This window comes from Myotis nattereri (assembly GCF_964212035.1).
Source record: "Myotis nattereri genome assembly, chromosome: 2".
In the NCBI taxonomy this organism is placed as follows: Eukaryota; Metazoa; Chordata; class Mammalia; order Chiroptera; family Vespertilionidae; genus Myotis; species Myotis nattereri.
Genome location: NC_138076.1, coordinates 155,246,810 through 155,262,261, shown reverse-complemented (window position 1 = coordinate 155,262,261; position 15,452 = coordinate 155,246,810). Strand labels below are relative to the sequence as shown.

General features: G+C 49.7%; 1 protein-coding gene across 1 annotated transcript in view; it reads right to left on the bottom strand.

Annotated features, from left to right (window-relative positions):
- Nucleotides 1–15,452, bottom strand: part of PPM1H (protein phosphatase, Mg2+/Mn2+ dependent 1H) — a gene marked incomplete at both ends in the record, with an annotated part of 236,734 nt that overhangs the window by 63,174 nt on the left and 158,108 nt on the right. The window contains one exon of the mRNA XM_081082895.1: nucleotides 5,506–5,624. Within this exon, the coding sequence (XP_080939021.1) occupies nucleotides 5,506–5,624 (119 nt within the window). The remainder of the gene's footprint in view (nucleotides 1–5,505; nucleotides 5,625–15,452) is intronic.

Here is a 15,452-nt window from a genome sequence, read left to right as displayed (position 1 = left end):
AAGGACGCGGCCTGTACCGCACAGTCCACATCAGGGGCCACATGTGCCTGCTGAGCAGCGGAGACGGGGCCAGCGCAACTGGGAAAGGAATTTGTTATCCAGCTGTAACTTAGAAGGCCACATGTGGCGAGTGGCTACCGTGCTAGAGCACACAGAGCAGAACAGGTTCCCTGTGCTGAAAGGAAAAAAATGTAGTTGACCCCACTCTGCTCCCAGTGGAAAATCCTGATTTGCTCATAGTTTTCAGGGAAACGCAGGAGGGAAAATTACCCTGCTGTGTCATCAAGTTAGAATCATAAAGAGCAAGGGCTGCAAGGGATAAAAATGGAAGGTCACCCTCTGTGGAATCTGCCTACGGGAAGCGGCCTTTCCCCGGAAGCCCCGAAAGGCAGAGCCCAGCCCACCCCCACCCGCCGCAGAGGGCAGCAGTGAGGGGCAAAGGAAGCATTTGACAAAGAAATGAGAGACCCAGGTAGGGACTTGCCCAAGGCCCCAGAATCTTGGCAGAGCGAGGACCAGCACCGGGCAGCCTGCCTCCCATAGCTGTGAGCTGGTTAGAAGCCAGGCCATCTCGAGTTACCGTCCCGCCTGTCCCCTGAAATAAGACCATCATAGATGCTGGAAAGGCTTTGCTTAGAGAAAGAATTCTGGTGTGCGTTACTCATAACCAGAACCATCTGGAAGCAATCTCGCGTTCACACGATGGACTTCTCTTCCTCTTTGGCCCTCGCTCGCTCTATAAATCCCATCAGCCCAGGAACAGCTGCCGGAGCCGCTGGCCCGAAGCCAGGGGTGAAGAAGCTACAGCCCTCCCCCCGCCCCCACTTGCTCCTCACCCCACGTGGCTGGACAAAGAGCACCAAGAACACTGATTTTACACAAGAGCAAAATCCCCGGCAGGCGCAGAAGCGGGGACCTGCAGCCACAAGGCCAGCTCTGAGAAACTGTTGTTTCAACTCCCTCACACAGATGCTTGCCAGCAAATTATGGCCTGAGCGGGCTCCGAGGGCTGCGGGTGGGGACACAGACCTCAGTGCCAGCCAGCGTGCATCGCGCCGCCATTGCAGCGCAGGCACAAAGGGCCGGGAGGAGGGGCACTGGCTGGCGTTGAGTCCAAGGCCGGATTCTGGCCCCAGGACCAATGAACCAGGCACAGAAGGTGAGAGCTGGGCTGCATCAGGGACGAACTCGGCGCTGGGCGTTCTGTGAAGAAAATGCCTTTATAAATCACACCACTGGGCAAACTCTCTGAGGAGCGGCGGAAGGAGAGATGGGGGAGCCAGGGAAGAGACTGATTTCATTATGAAGGTCCTGGTGACAGTAAACTTTTGTCCTCTGTACAATCTGGGCCTGCCGAGCGGGCCCACAGTCTCTGAGAAAGAGCAAGGGTGGGAGAGAAAGGATGCCCGCCAGGAGGCAACAGACTCATCCTTAATGATGAGACAGGCTTCCCCGAGCTGACATCCTCTCCACACTCCCTCCCGCTGTAGACACGCCGCGGACGCTGGCATGGTGCTCCTCTAACGAGAGCAGGAGTTTTCCTAAGCGTCGCAGAGCTGGTTCTTTGGGGATCTTTCCCACCATCGCACCCAACATCACACACAGGCTCTCAGTGATGAGTGCGAAGCATGGTGTTTCAATCTGGCCAATGGTCTACTGGGTCAGAGTGAGACTAGAAAATTTACTGCCTAAGCAACTTACTGCTCCCCAGGTGCTTCGTCTCACCCTCTTGAAGCCTGGTGGGTAGAGGTCCCCTGCTCAAATTTATGCCACAGCTCAAAAGGGGATGATGACGTCTAGTCTCACCCTGGAGAGAAGCTAACCGGTGCACTGGATCAGAAAGAGCCATGAACTAGTGTCAGAGACCTGGGTTCTAGTCCCTGTTGTGACACTGCGCGTTGGTGGAAGCCGAGAAAATGGCCTACTCCCTCTGGGCCTCCATTTGCTCAACTGCAAAATGGGAACAGGGAGGAGGAGCCACTCAGCATCTGGCAGTGCAGCACAGCAGCGCACAACGCACAGTCGGCCCTCTGCACCTGCGGGCTCCCAGCTGCACAACGGTTTCCAGTCTGTAGTCAGTTGCATTCGTGGCTGAAAAACCCAGGGAGGCAGAGGGCCCACTGAATATTCCTTGGAAAAACCTGCCTGGAAGTGGAGCTGCACAGTTCAGACCCGTGTTGTTCAGGGGCCGACTCTAATTTAAAGCTTTGATGGGGAGGAAAAGCTATCAGTCCTCATCTCCTTTTCCATGGAATTGCCGGCTCAGAAAGCCAGCAAATTGTGGTCCCATTTTTTTAAGTCCCAATAAGTAATGGCTGGACCTGAGGTTTTCCTTTAGAGGCTAAACAGTTTTCAAAGGGATTCATTAAAGTTGGGAGAGGGAGTTTACATACGCAGTGGTCTAAATTGGTTTTAAACTTCCCAACTTCTTCCAACAAAGATGTGAAGCGCTCTCCTTTGCCTTAAACATCGTTTTCAAATCAAAAGTAAACACAGGGAGGAAGTCATGCAAAGATGTACGTATATCTCTGCTCACAGGCAAAGCTGGGAGGCAAAGCCATGTAGGGAGGGGATGACGCTGAAACGGATCCACAGATTCGGTCTGAGGAAGCTTCTCAGTCTTGGCTCCTCAGTGATAAAGTGTGTGTGTGTGTGTGTGTGTTTAAAAGACAGAGGGCATATAAACTTGGATATAATCTACATTCAAAAAACTATGAAATGGAGGTAACCTTTAGCCATTTGTTCACCAAGTTGGTTTTGGCTGCTGAGATGTCATTTGCCTCACTGGCCTGGAAAGAACAGACAGACAGCCTTGCCTCAAGTTCCACATGTTTCACATGAAAGTCCTCATTCCTACCCTTCCACCCACTGCCCGTCCACAATGTCCACTGTCCCCACTGTCCCCCTCCACTCTGTCCATTACACCCCTTTCTTCCTTTCACCCAGTAAGTACTAGCTTCCTGTCTGCTATGTGCCAGGCACAGGACATGGTGCTCCGCTCAGGGGGCTTATCGACTATGTGAAGAGACATATTTAAACAGATAATTGAAGTAATTCATGGTTTACCTCTTACATGCATGGCTTATATGTGGCCTATATGATCTAGCTTCCTGTTCGTTTCCTTTCCGTGACTATTTTCTGCTTCCATCCCTCTACTTGGCCCTCGGGACCTCACACCTCCAGTTCTGTGATTTGTTCCCCTGGGTATCTCTATCTGCTCTCTCTCCTAGTCCCCTTCAAACTCCTCTTAGAACCACTTTCCTAAAGCGTTGCTTTCATCTTTCCTTCTTCTCAGAAACACACAAGAGCAACCTACTGCCTCCCCCAGTAAACCCCAACCTCTCTGCCTGGCTCCCTTACCCTCGACCACGTTCCCTCAATGCCAGATCAGTTGGCCATTCTGCTTGCTGTCTCTTAGATGGACGCTTTCATTTACGCATTTACAATCACGTGGTTCTTGACTTGGGATGCCTTTCCTTTCTTGGTTCCAAATTCTGCAGATTCCAGACCAAACCCTGCCATGCTATTCTGAACCAGAGTAGCCCTCGCCTTCAACTTTTCTGTAAGAGTGCTGATTTTGCTGACAGGATAGAAATGAATTTACAAAGAACACCCAGTTGGTTTAGGGCAGTGATCCTCAATCTTTTTTTATCTCATGGCACACAGAAACTAATTACTAAATTTTACAGCACACTAAAATATGTATTTTTTGCAAGTCTGACAGAAAATAGGTATAATTTTGATTCATTCACACCAGACGGCTATTGTGTTGGCTGCTGTCATTTTTTATTTGACAATCTGAGGGAAAAGAGGTCAGTGCTCCTGACCAAACAGCCAGGTACTGCATGTTTCCCCCCCCTTAATCCTCACCCAAGGATATGTTTGAGAGGGGGAGGGGGCTGCAAGGGGGGAGGGGGGAGAGGGAGAGGGAGAGAGAGAAAGAGAGAGAGAGAGAGAGAGAGAAAATATGAGAGAGAGAGATGTGAGAGAGAAACATCGATGGGTTGCCTCCCATATGCACCCTGACCAGGGATCAAACCTGCAACCTAGGTATGTGCTCTGCCGGGGAATCGAACCCACAGTGCATGGTGTATGGGACGACAGTGCAACCAAGCCGCCAGCCAGGGCAGGTATTGCATGTTTTCAAAACTCACCAGTTGAAAATCGCTGGGTTAGGGTAATGAATCTGGGGCACCAAATCTCCAAAAATGAGAGCTGCAAATACAGTGGACCCTTTCTGATTAATACGTGCATGTTTAGGAGTAAGTACTTTAGGCTTTGTGGGTCATATGGTGTCTGTTGCAACTACTCAACCACGCTGATGCAGTGTAGCCAAAGATCAAACATACGGTGCTGAACACGGCTGCACTAAAATTATTTATAGAAAGGGCCCGCGGGTAAAATTTGGCTTTTGAGCCACAATTTGTTAACCCTGTTGTAGAAGAAGAAGAGTGGATACTGGTGAGGATGTCCTCTTTTGGATGGCAAAGTACAACAGGAAGCGTCCCCTGGATCAGCCCCTTATCTTCCCTGTCGCTCCACTGCTCCTCTGAGACAGTATGTACCCTAGGAGAAGATTCCCAGCCTAGAAGTCATCACCATGGGAACTGGGGCTGTGACCATCTGTTACAGCTATTTTGGTCAATGAAGAAGAGATATCGGAATCTACTTCAATGCCTGAGTTGGAGATACGGCGAGGTAAGCGTCGCCGGTCTCTTTCTCCAGTCATCCTCCAGGCGGGCAAGAGGCTTACTGGTCAGGATCACAGGGCCCAAGGGCAAATCTTCACCCATCCGTCTCCGTGCCCGGCACTGCTCTCTCATTTAATCCTTCCACCAACCCTCGTACCTGTAAGAACTTGATCAGCCTATTTATTTTTCCTATGGAAGAAATCGATGAGGTTCCTAGTCACCGTTGGCCTGATCCACAACAGAATTGGTCTTGTGCTTAGCAAGGTGTGTTTGGAGAGTAAGATGCACCCTGCCAAGATTTCGTATTTCAATTTGGATGTGATGAAATAATGAGGGTAAATCATTACTTCTAGTCCTTACAATGACCCTTCAAAGATACCCATGGTAAACGGGGCTCATAGGGATGAAGTAGTTTATGCAACTTTGCCCATTTGGAAAGGTCCGAGCTAAGGTTCAATCCAAGGATAATGACTGGCCCAATAAACCTCTGGTCCAATCCTTCGAGCCCCTGACCTAAAAAACCAAGTTCAATGTGTTTCAAAAGCCCCCAAATGCTTGCTCTGTGAAACGTGAGGAACTTTGTCACCTCTGTGGGGTCTAGTGTCCCCGAGGAGAACCTCAGAGAAGCAGACAGGCCAACCAGCCCTGAGACGTGGGAACTGGGCCCGGGCGCAGAGCAGGGGCAGCGTCGCCTTTTCCCTGACCACGCCCGGGTCGCGGGGCACCTCCTGCTCCAAACTGTGCGCGTGGCCGGTTATGGCGCCGACGCTGCCTCCTCACGCCCCGGCGGTGGCGGAGGGAGGCGGGCTCTTACCAGCCTGTCATGTTAAAGTCCCTGTAGAGCATCTTCTTTCCCAGCTCCTTCCTCTGCACTCTCCTTGGAAACTCCAAATGTGTGAACTCATTTCCCAGCAAGTGAGGCTGCATGAATGCCTAAGAGCAGCAAGAAAGAAAACACACACACGCACAGATTTAGAAGAAAAAACGAGACTCAAGGATGTGTTGCAAATCGAGACGGGCCATACATATTTCAAATACACACACAAAAAAAATAGTTCCCAAATTTTAAGGAAAATAGATTTAAGAGTCTCAGTGCAAATAAAAATCACCCACTTAATTTATTAAGGGCTGTAACTTTTTCATTTGATGTGAAGAATTAATTGTAAGAGAAGACATGTATGGACTGCCAGCGTTGTCAGGAAAAGAGACTGTTTCTCCCAAGGTTCGCTTTTTAATTCAAATCCAGGATGGGTTCCCTTTCCCGCTGGCATGCTGGCGAGGCCAGAGAGTCCCCCTCACTCCTTCTGCCTGCCCTAGGCTTTCTCTGCTGTCCTCTCCCGCACACTCCTGGGTCCCAGGCCGGGCCTTTAAAACCCATGAGTCTCTTGCCCTAACCGGTTTGGCTCAGTGGATAGAGCATCAGCCTGCGGACTGAAGGGTCCCGGGTTCGATTCCGGTCAAGGGCATGTACCTTGGTTGCAGGCACATCCCCAGTGGGGGGTGTGCAGGAGGCAGCTGATCGGTGTTTCTCTCTCACTGATGTTTCTGACTCTAACCCTCTCTCTTCCTCTCTGTAAAAAATCAATAAAATATATTTAAAAAAACAAAACAAAACAAAAACCCGTGAGTCTCCAGGTCAGCACAACGGCCAGAGCGAGCGGGCTGGGCTGGACGCCCTCGCTTGGGCTCTGCAGTAACGTGATCGTGTAATTGGAAGACGGTTCCAGAGCAGATGGCTTCCTCCCCTCCCCCAGATCCCTGTTCACACTACAAAAGTATTGAGCAAACAGCTACTTAGGGAACTGCTGTGAAACAACGAACAGTCTCATTGTCAGGTTCAAAATTCAGGTCCCGCTCTCCAAAACACGAAACGCTCCAGTGTGAACTCCGCTCGGCGGCCACGCACCGGGAGCCACCGGGGCTTCCCCACCCTCCCGCACGCCTGGGAGCAGCATCCTGGCGAAGTGAGTCTTCCCTCTCTGTCTGGCAGGGGAAAGAGTGGGCAGAGCAAATCATGGCCTGGCCCTGCAGGAAATCAAGGGACCCCTGCAGCAGGCCAGATGGCCACGTCCTCAGCCCATTGGAAACAGGCCCCTCCCACATCTTTCCCAGGACCCGACACGGTGGATCTCCCGCTGATGCGCGCAGGGGTTGCGGGGGTATTCCTGGGGTGTTCGTCACCAGCGTATCAGGAATAAAAGGAGGCAAGCTGAGTTGTCACCGGGCTGGTCAGATTTGGCCAGATAACGGAACTGGAGCCAGTGATTCCGAGCAGGATTGGGTGTGTGACAGGCAGGGCGAGAAGGGGACCTGTCCTTAGGCTGAAGCCCCGCCCAGGTCTGACGGAAATCCTAGGTCTCCTCTGAGGGGCTCTGAAACCTTGGCTCGGCTGCTGCTGGAGGTCAAGGACACTCAACACTGGGTTTCACAGAGGTTCCCTGGGAGGGACGGAGGGGGGGCCTAGTATTTAATAGGGCAGGTCCCTGGCTTGGGCTTGGGGGGAAATGGACTTGGGTCTGAATCTGAGCTCCGCATTTATCACTTAGAAGCTGTGTGATTTTCGGAGGTTAATCTCTCAGCCTCAGTTTTTAAAATCTGTACGATGAGATTAGTTATGTATTTATCTCATACTATTTTAATGATGAGATGATGTCTCTAATGCACTTATCATGGTTGTCTCCATTCATAAAAGAAAACAATCACATCCATTTAATAACTATTGGGCCCCATTACATCCGGAGTCCTATGCTAACTGCTTTGTGAGTTCTCACTTCACCCTCCCAACCACCTTACTGGCTACATAATTCGAGGGGCCCAGTGCAGAATGAAAATATGGAGTCCCTGTGCAAAATCAAGAATTCAAGAGCGTGACAGCAGAGCAGGAAGCCAAGCCCAGGGCCCCGTGCAGCTGCAGGCCACATGCCCGTGCAGCCAGCTGTGGGTACAGGGCAGATGCTGCTCTTCCTCCTCTATTTTGTCCACCCACGAAAACTAGGGAACAGAGGCATAAAAAGTCAATGAAGAGCAGCATCTCTTACGTGCCCTGATCACCTCCCAGAATGCCGGGACTGTGTCGGCCTGGCGTTCTGTCGCACCCCCTCCCTCCCAAGCTGGACAGACACTTGAAATGCTGTGTATTAGTACCCCAGCCGTCCTAAAGGTTATCCCATAGACTCAATTTACACACGAGGAAACCAAGGCCCAGGGAGGTTAAGACACGTAGCCTGGGCTCTTAGCCAGGCCTGTGTGGTTCTAGAGGCTGCGCTTCCTGTCGTCCACAGGCCCCCATCCTAACCCTTCTGCTGGCCCTTTAACCTGCCCATACACACATTTACAAAAAACAATAAGGGGCCGACAAAAGGCCTGTGATCTTGGTGCGCCCAGACCACACGAAGTCAGACCACAAAGAGGTCCCCGTGAGGACCCAGCTTAACAGCAGTGCAGCGCTGCACACAGCGAGGCCACAGAGATGGCCTGACATTATGCTTTAACAAGTTAACTAGAAGAAATTCATACGAGTGACTCAAGAAACCAGTGCAAATCCACACAAAGGAATTCTAGGCTGTCACTTACAATGATGCCACAGAGGCGATGTAATGACACAGAAAGGGGTGCTGTATCTGTAAAAAGCAGGTTATCAAACAATGTGTGATGTGAGTGTGGGAGCTAATGGGAACTATGTCATAAGATATAGTGTAAGATATACACTGAGTGGCCAGATTATTATGACCACCCCATCAGTACTGTGTTGGGCCACCTTTTGCCTTCAATACTGTGGCGATTCTTCCTGGCATTGACTCCACGAGATGTTGAAAGGTGATGCGAGGAATCTGACACCATGCCTGATGAATAGCACTGTCCAGTTATGTGAGATTTGATGGTTGTGGAACCAGCTGCTTGATGGCTCTTTTAACTTCGTCCCACAAATGCTCAATTGGATTGAGATCTGATGATTGTGGGGGCCACCTAAGCAAGGTAAAGTCTCCCTCATGTTCTTGAAACCACTCCTGCACAATATGAGCACAATATGGTGCATTGTCTTGTTGGAAGAAGCCATCTCCATTGGGATATGCCATCAACATGATAGGATGAACTTGATCAACGATACTTATGTATGTTGTGCTATTCAGACGTTTATAATGGTCTGGCCCTCTAGAAACTTCAGCGCGAAATTATAGCTAATTTGCCTACAAACGTCAGGGAGTCATAATAATCTGGCCACTCAGTGTATATGTGTACAGTTGGCCCTCCGTAGCCACAGATGCCGACTGTACACATTGTTCCATGCCGTTCTATAGAAGGGACCGGAGCATACATGGTGGTCCTGGAACCAATCCTTTACAGACGCCGGGACGACTATACATAAATGAGCACGTGTGTGTGTAAATAGAGATACACAACACACATATCGTATATGATCAGCAAACACGTTAGATACCAAGGTCATTTCCAAGGACATTTCCTCACCAATCCCGGTGACTAACAGGAGTGAATGTACAGAGTTCCAGGCGTTTTATCTCTTAATCGCAGAAGGAGTGGGTGCTCTGCTGTGTTGTACGCAGGTACCCTCACGCCGTCCGCCCGCATACATGTGCATGGCCAGTCATGCGAGAAGATCTGCCAGGCAGATACCCGTGGGTAGCTGGGACTCCTCGGCAGCTCTGCCATCTGCAGGGGCCGCCTCACCTCTGCCTCTGAGGATGAGCAGGTGCCAAAGGGGCTTAAATTAAACACTCTGACACCTGCAGCCCCTTCCCACGCAGAGCCTTTCAGGGTCTCAGCAACCGCCTGCGTCTCCCATGATAACCAAAGGCAGCTCCGTGCATCCACACTGGACGCCCTTGATTAGCTGCACCGAGTTTTATTACCTCTGAGGGGGAAGGCTGCCAATTAAGCTGCGCACATGGCTTTCTTACTACTTCCAACTTTTATTTTATTCTTTCTGAGAGAGCTCCTTTCGACTCAGACAAGCCTTTATTATCTACCACTATCGTGTATATTTGAAAAGGAATATACAAGTGAAGTGTATTGGCTGAGGTCTTCCAAACCTTTTTCACGTGGAGAATCCAACAGCGCGCACCAGCTGCCAACTCTGAATCATTCACGTCCATGCTTTCCCACACAATGGTGGCCTGTGTTCCGTGGGAGCGCTGGCGAGGCAGCGTTTCTTAAATAATCCACAAAAGAACCACAAGCCTCCAGCCAGGGGTGCGGAGTTCTGAAGTCCACCTTGCGATGATCTAGAGCCAGCTTCCTTCTGACTGGGCCCCGGGAATGTGGCCGAGCAAGTCTCATGCGTGCCTCCCAGCCCTGCCTGCGCACAGCCAGTTGGATCCCAAAAGGTTCAAAGAGGGCTTCGCTTTTGTCTGCAGGGCTTTCTTCTAAGCTGCTGGGCCCCGTCCCCGCAGGTTTGGGGCTGCTCTTTAGCTGTCCGCACATGCCCGGGAGATGACGCCCAGGTCGTGCCTGCCATCGGGCTGACAGCAGCAATCCACTGTGACACACCCCAGCTTCAGATGTGTCAGAAAGGGAAGAGAGGGCATCTTAGCTCTGAGGATACTGTGATATTCAGCCCCCACTGGTACCGATGCCACCCCCTTAGATTTCTCTATCGTTAGTTATTTTTCTTCCTGTCTTGCTAATTGCCACAGCACATCTCACATGGTGCATGATACGGTTCCTGTCACAGCCACGGCCTGCCAGAGAATCTGTGATTCCATGGGTACCTCTGACATATTTTTACTGTTTTTTAAATATCACCATCCACATCCTAACTACAGGCCTCCTTTTTACCAGCACTTTCCATACTCATGACTGTTGCATTTGTCAGACATGATGGAGCTACTGGTGTTAAAGAAAACAACAACTCAAGAGCTAAGTACAAGCAAAGAAAACAGGTGGCTGATTAATGAAAAGAGATGCTAAAATATAATGGGACATACCCGTAGGTTTTCAGAGGAAAGTGCACTTCTGCTTATTCATGCATCTCCATACTTAAGAGCGTTTACACATATGGTCTGTCCTCGTAAGCTTAGCTGTTATATCAAAATAATGGAGGGTTTAAACAATAAAGACTGATCTCTCACAGTTCTGGAAGCTGGGAAGTCCAAGATCGAGGTGCCAGCAGATTGGCTGACCGGTGAGGGTTCTCTTCCTTGTTTGCAGGCAGCCGCCTTCTCCCTGCATGCTCTCATGGCCCACCCGCTGTGCTCTCATGGAGAGAGAATCCAGCTCTCTGGGTCTCCCTTTGTCAGGATGCTGGCCCTATCAGATCAGGGCCCACTCTCGTGACCTCATTTAACCTCCTTACTTCTGTTAAGGCCCCATCTCCAAATTCAGCACAATGAGGGGAGGGCTTCAACATACATATGGGGTTGATATATGTACATAAACTCATCAAAATATCATAACATGTTAGGACAGCTTTCTATTTAACTTACTCATATTCACAAATATTTCTACCATTGAACATGAATTATTTTGTTTAAAAAAACACACACACACTAAAAAATATATTTTTTTTGAGAACCGGGGTTTTTAACTTGGTTTTAGAAATTTGCTGAGAGGAGCTTCGCTGCCCCTTCTTATTCCAATCATCTGAAGGAAAGCCAATGTCACTGGGAAGGGCCAGCCAGGGTGGGGCTGGCTCCAATGCGTGGACACAGAAGCGTGCTGCTTCCCAACAGGCCGGCCCGGGGACATTTGTTCTCAGAAGCAGAGTGGCCCCACGATTTGGGAACCCACAAACGTCGCTCAAGGCCTACCCAGCATCACCTCTAACTCAATGTAAGCAACATATGCAAAGTTCAAAGTCTGTAAAGTGTGGAAGCAGGAGTATGTTAGGTTCTTTTCTACCATAAAACCTAGTGATTTACTGATTCCAAACTTATGGGATTCCTGGACAGTTTTTGCATGTTTTACTCCACTGCTCATACCTGGGCAGCTCACCAGTATGTCCACGTGACTATGGCCTCTTCCCAAAGTACATTTCATAGGGATGTTGGCCTATTAAAAATGTGGACTCTAACGGGATAAAAATCCAAGAAGAGAGCAAGTAAAAGCTCCGGACACTCTCCTAAACATTCCTTATGTAGCTGATATGCTGGATATAGTTTTTCTTTTCCTCTCTGACGATGCTATTCATATATACATATGTTAGCAACATCTGCGTTGGATGCAAGTAATAGCAGCTACACTTAAACATGTTTATTATTTTTAAAACCTTAGCTACACTCTAGTGCCCGGCACAGCTCCTAACACAATAAAGGCTCTCTAAGTAAGGATTTGCTGAAAGAATAAATACAGAACATCTCAACCTGCTTTACACAATTGCTTTGAGTGATTAATTAAACTCTACAAATAACACAGCACAGCTTTCAATCTTTTGAAAACATTAAAACTAAGGTCCAAGACACATAAAAACAAACTTGGACATACATGACCACCTTTGGATTTAGCTAACTTTGTAATTTGACCAGTTCCTTCCTGTAAAACCACATGTGTGGGTGGGTGGGTGGATGAAGTTATACCATTTATTTATTATTATTTTTTAAAATATATTTTTATTCATTTCAGAGAGGGAGGGAGAGGGAGAGAAACATCAATGGTGAGAGGGAATCACTGATTGGCTGCCTCCTGCATGCCCCTACTGGGGATTGAGCCTGCGACCCAGGCATGTGCCCTTGACCAGAATCAAACCAGGACCCTTCAGTCCGCAAGCTGACGCTCTATCCACTGAGCCAAACCAGCTGGGGCTGCAATTATACCATTTAAAATCCCACGATATTTCACGACCCCAAGAATAGCTAAATAATGTCATTTCTCTTTCCTACTAATAAGCATGCCAACTAGAAATCTAGAAAATTGGTTTATACTAACATCTAATTTAAAATGTGCTGGCATTCCCCAAGTTAAAAAATGGACCGCTTGTTGTACCTCCATTTATCTATCCTAAGTTTTGAGGCTTTCCCTCAAGGAAACCTAACAGCGTGCTCCTGAGGGGAGGCGGGGAGGAGGTACACCTGGAGGTCATGTGTGTGCCACACAGCACCTGGGGGGAGCTTGGGAACCACTGCCGTGGCAAAACCAAAGGCTGGTGGTCACCCAGGGTCCTAAGGGCTCTGGAGAACACAGGGTTGCTAAGCAGAGGGCAGGACACGTCCTTGTCACTCAGGGTCTGGGCAGCTGAGAACAAGCTTCCAGATACAAGAAGAGCCGTCTCTCAGGAAAGGATGCTGGAGTACCCACTGTGCCAAGAAGTGGCTGGACAGCAGGGCTGGGGCCGGGGGATTGGACGTCCTCTTCTGACCTCTGTCCTCTCTAGCCCTGGGCAGCAACCAGCTTCGGGGGGCGGGGGAGTGCACACTGCACTGTGAGAAAACCCGTCATCCACCCTAGAGGGAGCCAGGGTTGCGGAGGGGCTGGAGCAGACAGGAGGGGAGCAGGCTGAAAGAGGAGGCACCTTCTGGAGAGGAGCAGCCGGGTCTGTCTCCTCCACAGCACAGGGTCCTGAGCCCCAACCTCCAGGCGGGAGAAGAGCTGTGAGCACCTTGGCAAGGCAGGAAGAGGAAGGGAGCGGAAGCAGGTGCCCGGATCCCAGACAGTGAGGTGTGTGTTAAGGTTATGGGAGGAGGCGGAGCACCGGGCTTCCTGGGGACATTGTGAAGATGGGTCCTGAGCTGACTCCAAGTTACCTGCTGGGGAGCATAAAATGCTTCCTCCTTTTGATAACTTTTATTCCTGATGCCTTGTTGTCAGCTTGCCAGTGAGTGGTGTTGGCCAATGAGGAGACTATCCCAGGTTTGGGGATTATCCAGCCAAAGGAATGTGTGCATCTAACACATGAGCTCCTGAGCATGCCAGGCACCAGGGGCTAAGAATTCAAAGAATAAAAGAAGAGGGTCCTCTGGTCAGAGCTCACATACCCGTGGGGGAGACTGAGGAGAAATGCAGATATCCCCAGGGCTAAGGGACGAAGAACGGGAGGGAGCCTGAAAGGATCTAGGAGTTGGTCAAGCCAGGGCTCCGGGGCGTGGGCAGCAGGAGCAGATGCAGGGAGGCAGGAAGTGGCCGGTGTGTGGGGGGCAGAGGTGGCAGGAGTGTAGCCTGTCTGCCACTCACCTTGGGCTCCTGCAGGGCACCAAGGAGGGCCCTTCCTGCAGAGAGCAATACACAGCTACATACAGTGAAAGTACTTTTTATAAATACTTTTCAATGAAAAAAAATATATATATATATACAGTAAGGTACTCTATCATATATGTACAAGTGGATGAATTTTCACAAATTGAACACACTCATGGCACTGGCACCCAGATCAACAAATAGAGTGTTACCAGCACCCTGGGGTCAGGATCCTGTCTGATCACTGGGGCTCCCCCAAAGGGAAGCGCAAGCCTATCTCCCAGGCTGGTATTGCCGGCTCTCTATTCCAGCGGTTCTCAACCTGTGGGTCGCGAGCCCTTTGGCGGTCGAACGACCCTTTCACAGGTGTCGCCTAAGACCATCCTGCATATCAGATATTTACATTATGATTCATAACAGTAGCAACATTACAGTTATGAAGTAGCAACGGAAATAACTTTATGGTTGGGCCACAACATGAGGAACTGTATTTAAAGGGCCAGAAGGTTGAGAACCACTGCTCTATTCCCTGTGGAACCCTAGGGGCAGCCCCCTCGCTGGACGTGAGGCCTGTGAGATTCATCCATGTCACCGTGTGTACTACGGCGCGTTCATTTGGGGGCTGCGCCGCATTCACCCCTGACTGCCGCACGTACCCACCCATCCTGCTCCCCGGGCCCTGGGACCGGGCCTGTCTAGGCTGTTCTAGACAGTGCCATGTGCACGTTCTGGTCTCCTGGTGACGCCTGGACACACCTCGCTTAGGTACCTACCTAGGAGTGGACTGTCCAGCTTTCAGTCACTGCCAAACCCTTTTTCAAAGTAGTTGTCCCAATTTCCACTCCCATCAGCAGAATACGGAAAGTAAAAACACTCGTGTTAAATGAGAGAGCAGATTCCTTAACAGGGACTATTTCGTAAAGGCCTCTAGCTAGAAAACTTTTATCTGCATTCATTTTTTTAAAATCTTCAGGCCTCTCAATATTTGACAAGAGGTTATCCAAATGAGGGTTTTCAGTGTTTAACACAAATCTTTAAAGCAATTAAGCAATTTATCCTCTTTCTTGCCCTTGAGGGGGAATAAACCTCGTCAGATTATATGAGAGGAGAACTGGAAGTCATCCATTTCAAGATGATTTATCATGAGAGAAAGTCTAAGGTCACAGATGAAATGAAATTAATAACGTCAGCCAAACCGCTGGTGACCATGAACAGCCACACTAGCATCACACAGGCGGGTCCTCCAGAGCCCAGGCTGCCTGCCTGGCTTACAGGGCAGAGATGGAGTATTTTGGTTTGGGGAAGGAAGGAAAGAAGGAAGGAAAGAAGGAAGGAAGGGAGGGAGGGAGGGAGGGAGGGAGGGAGGGAGGGAGGGAGGGAGGGAGGGAGAGAGGAAGGAAGGAAGGAAGGAAGGAAGGAAGGAAAAGGTGAAATGGCTGAGATCTAAATATGCACGGGTCAGACGCTTTCCTAAAGAATTTTCTCAGTCTTAATTTGTCCTTAAAAATCTCAAAATAATAAGAACCAAGTTTGTGTCTATAAGCTATGACAGAACTGAATGCTGATGAAATTCTGTCTGGTTTATGTGGATGTCAAGAAAGGTTCACGTTTAAATTTTGTGTGGGATCAACCAGAGGG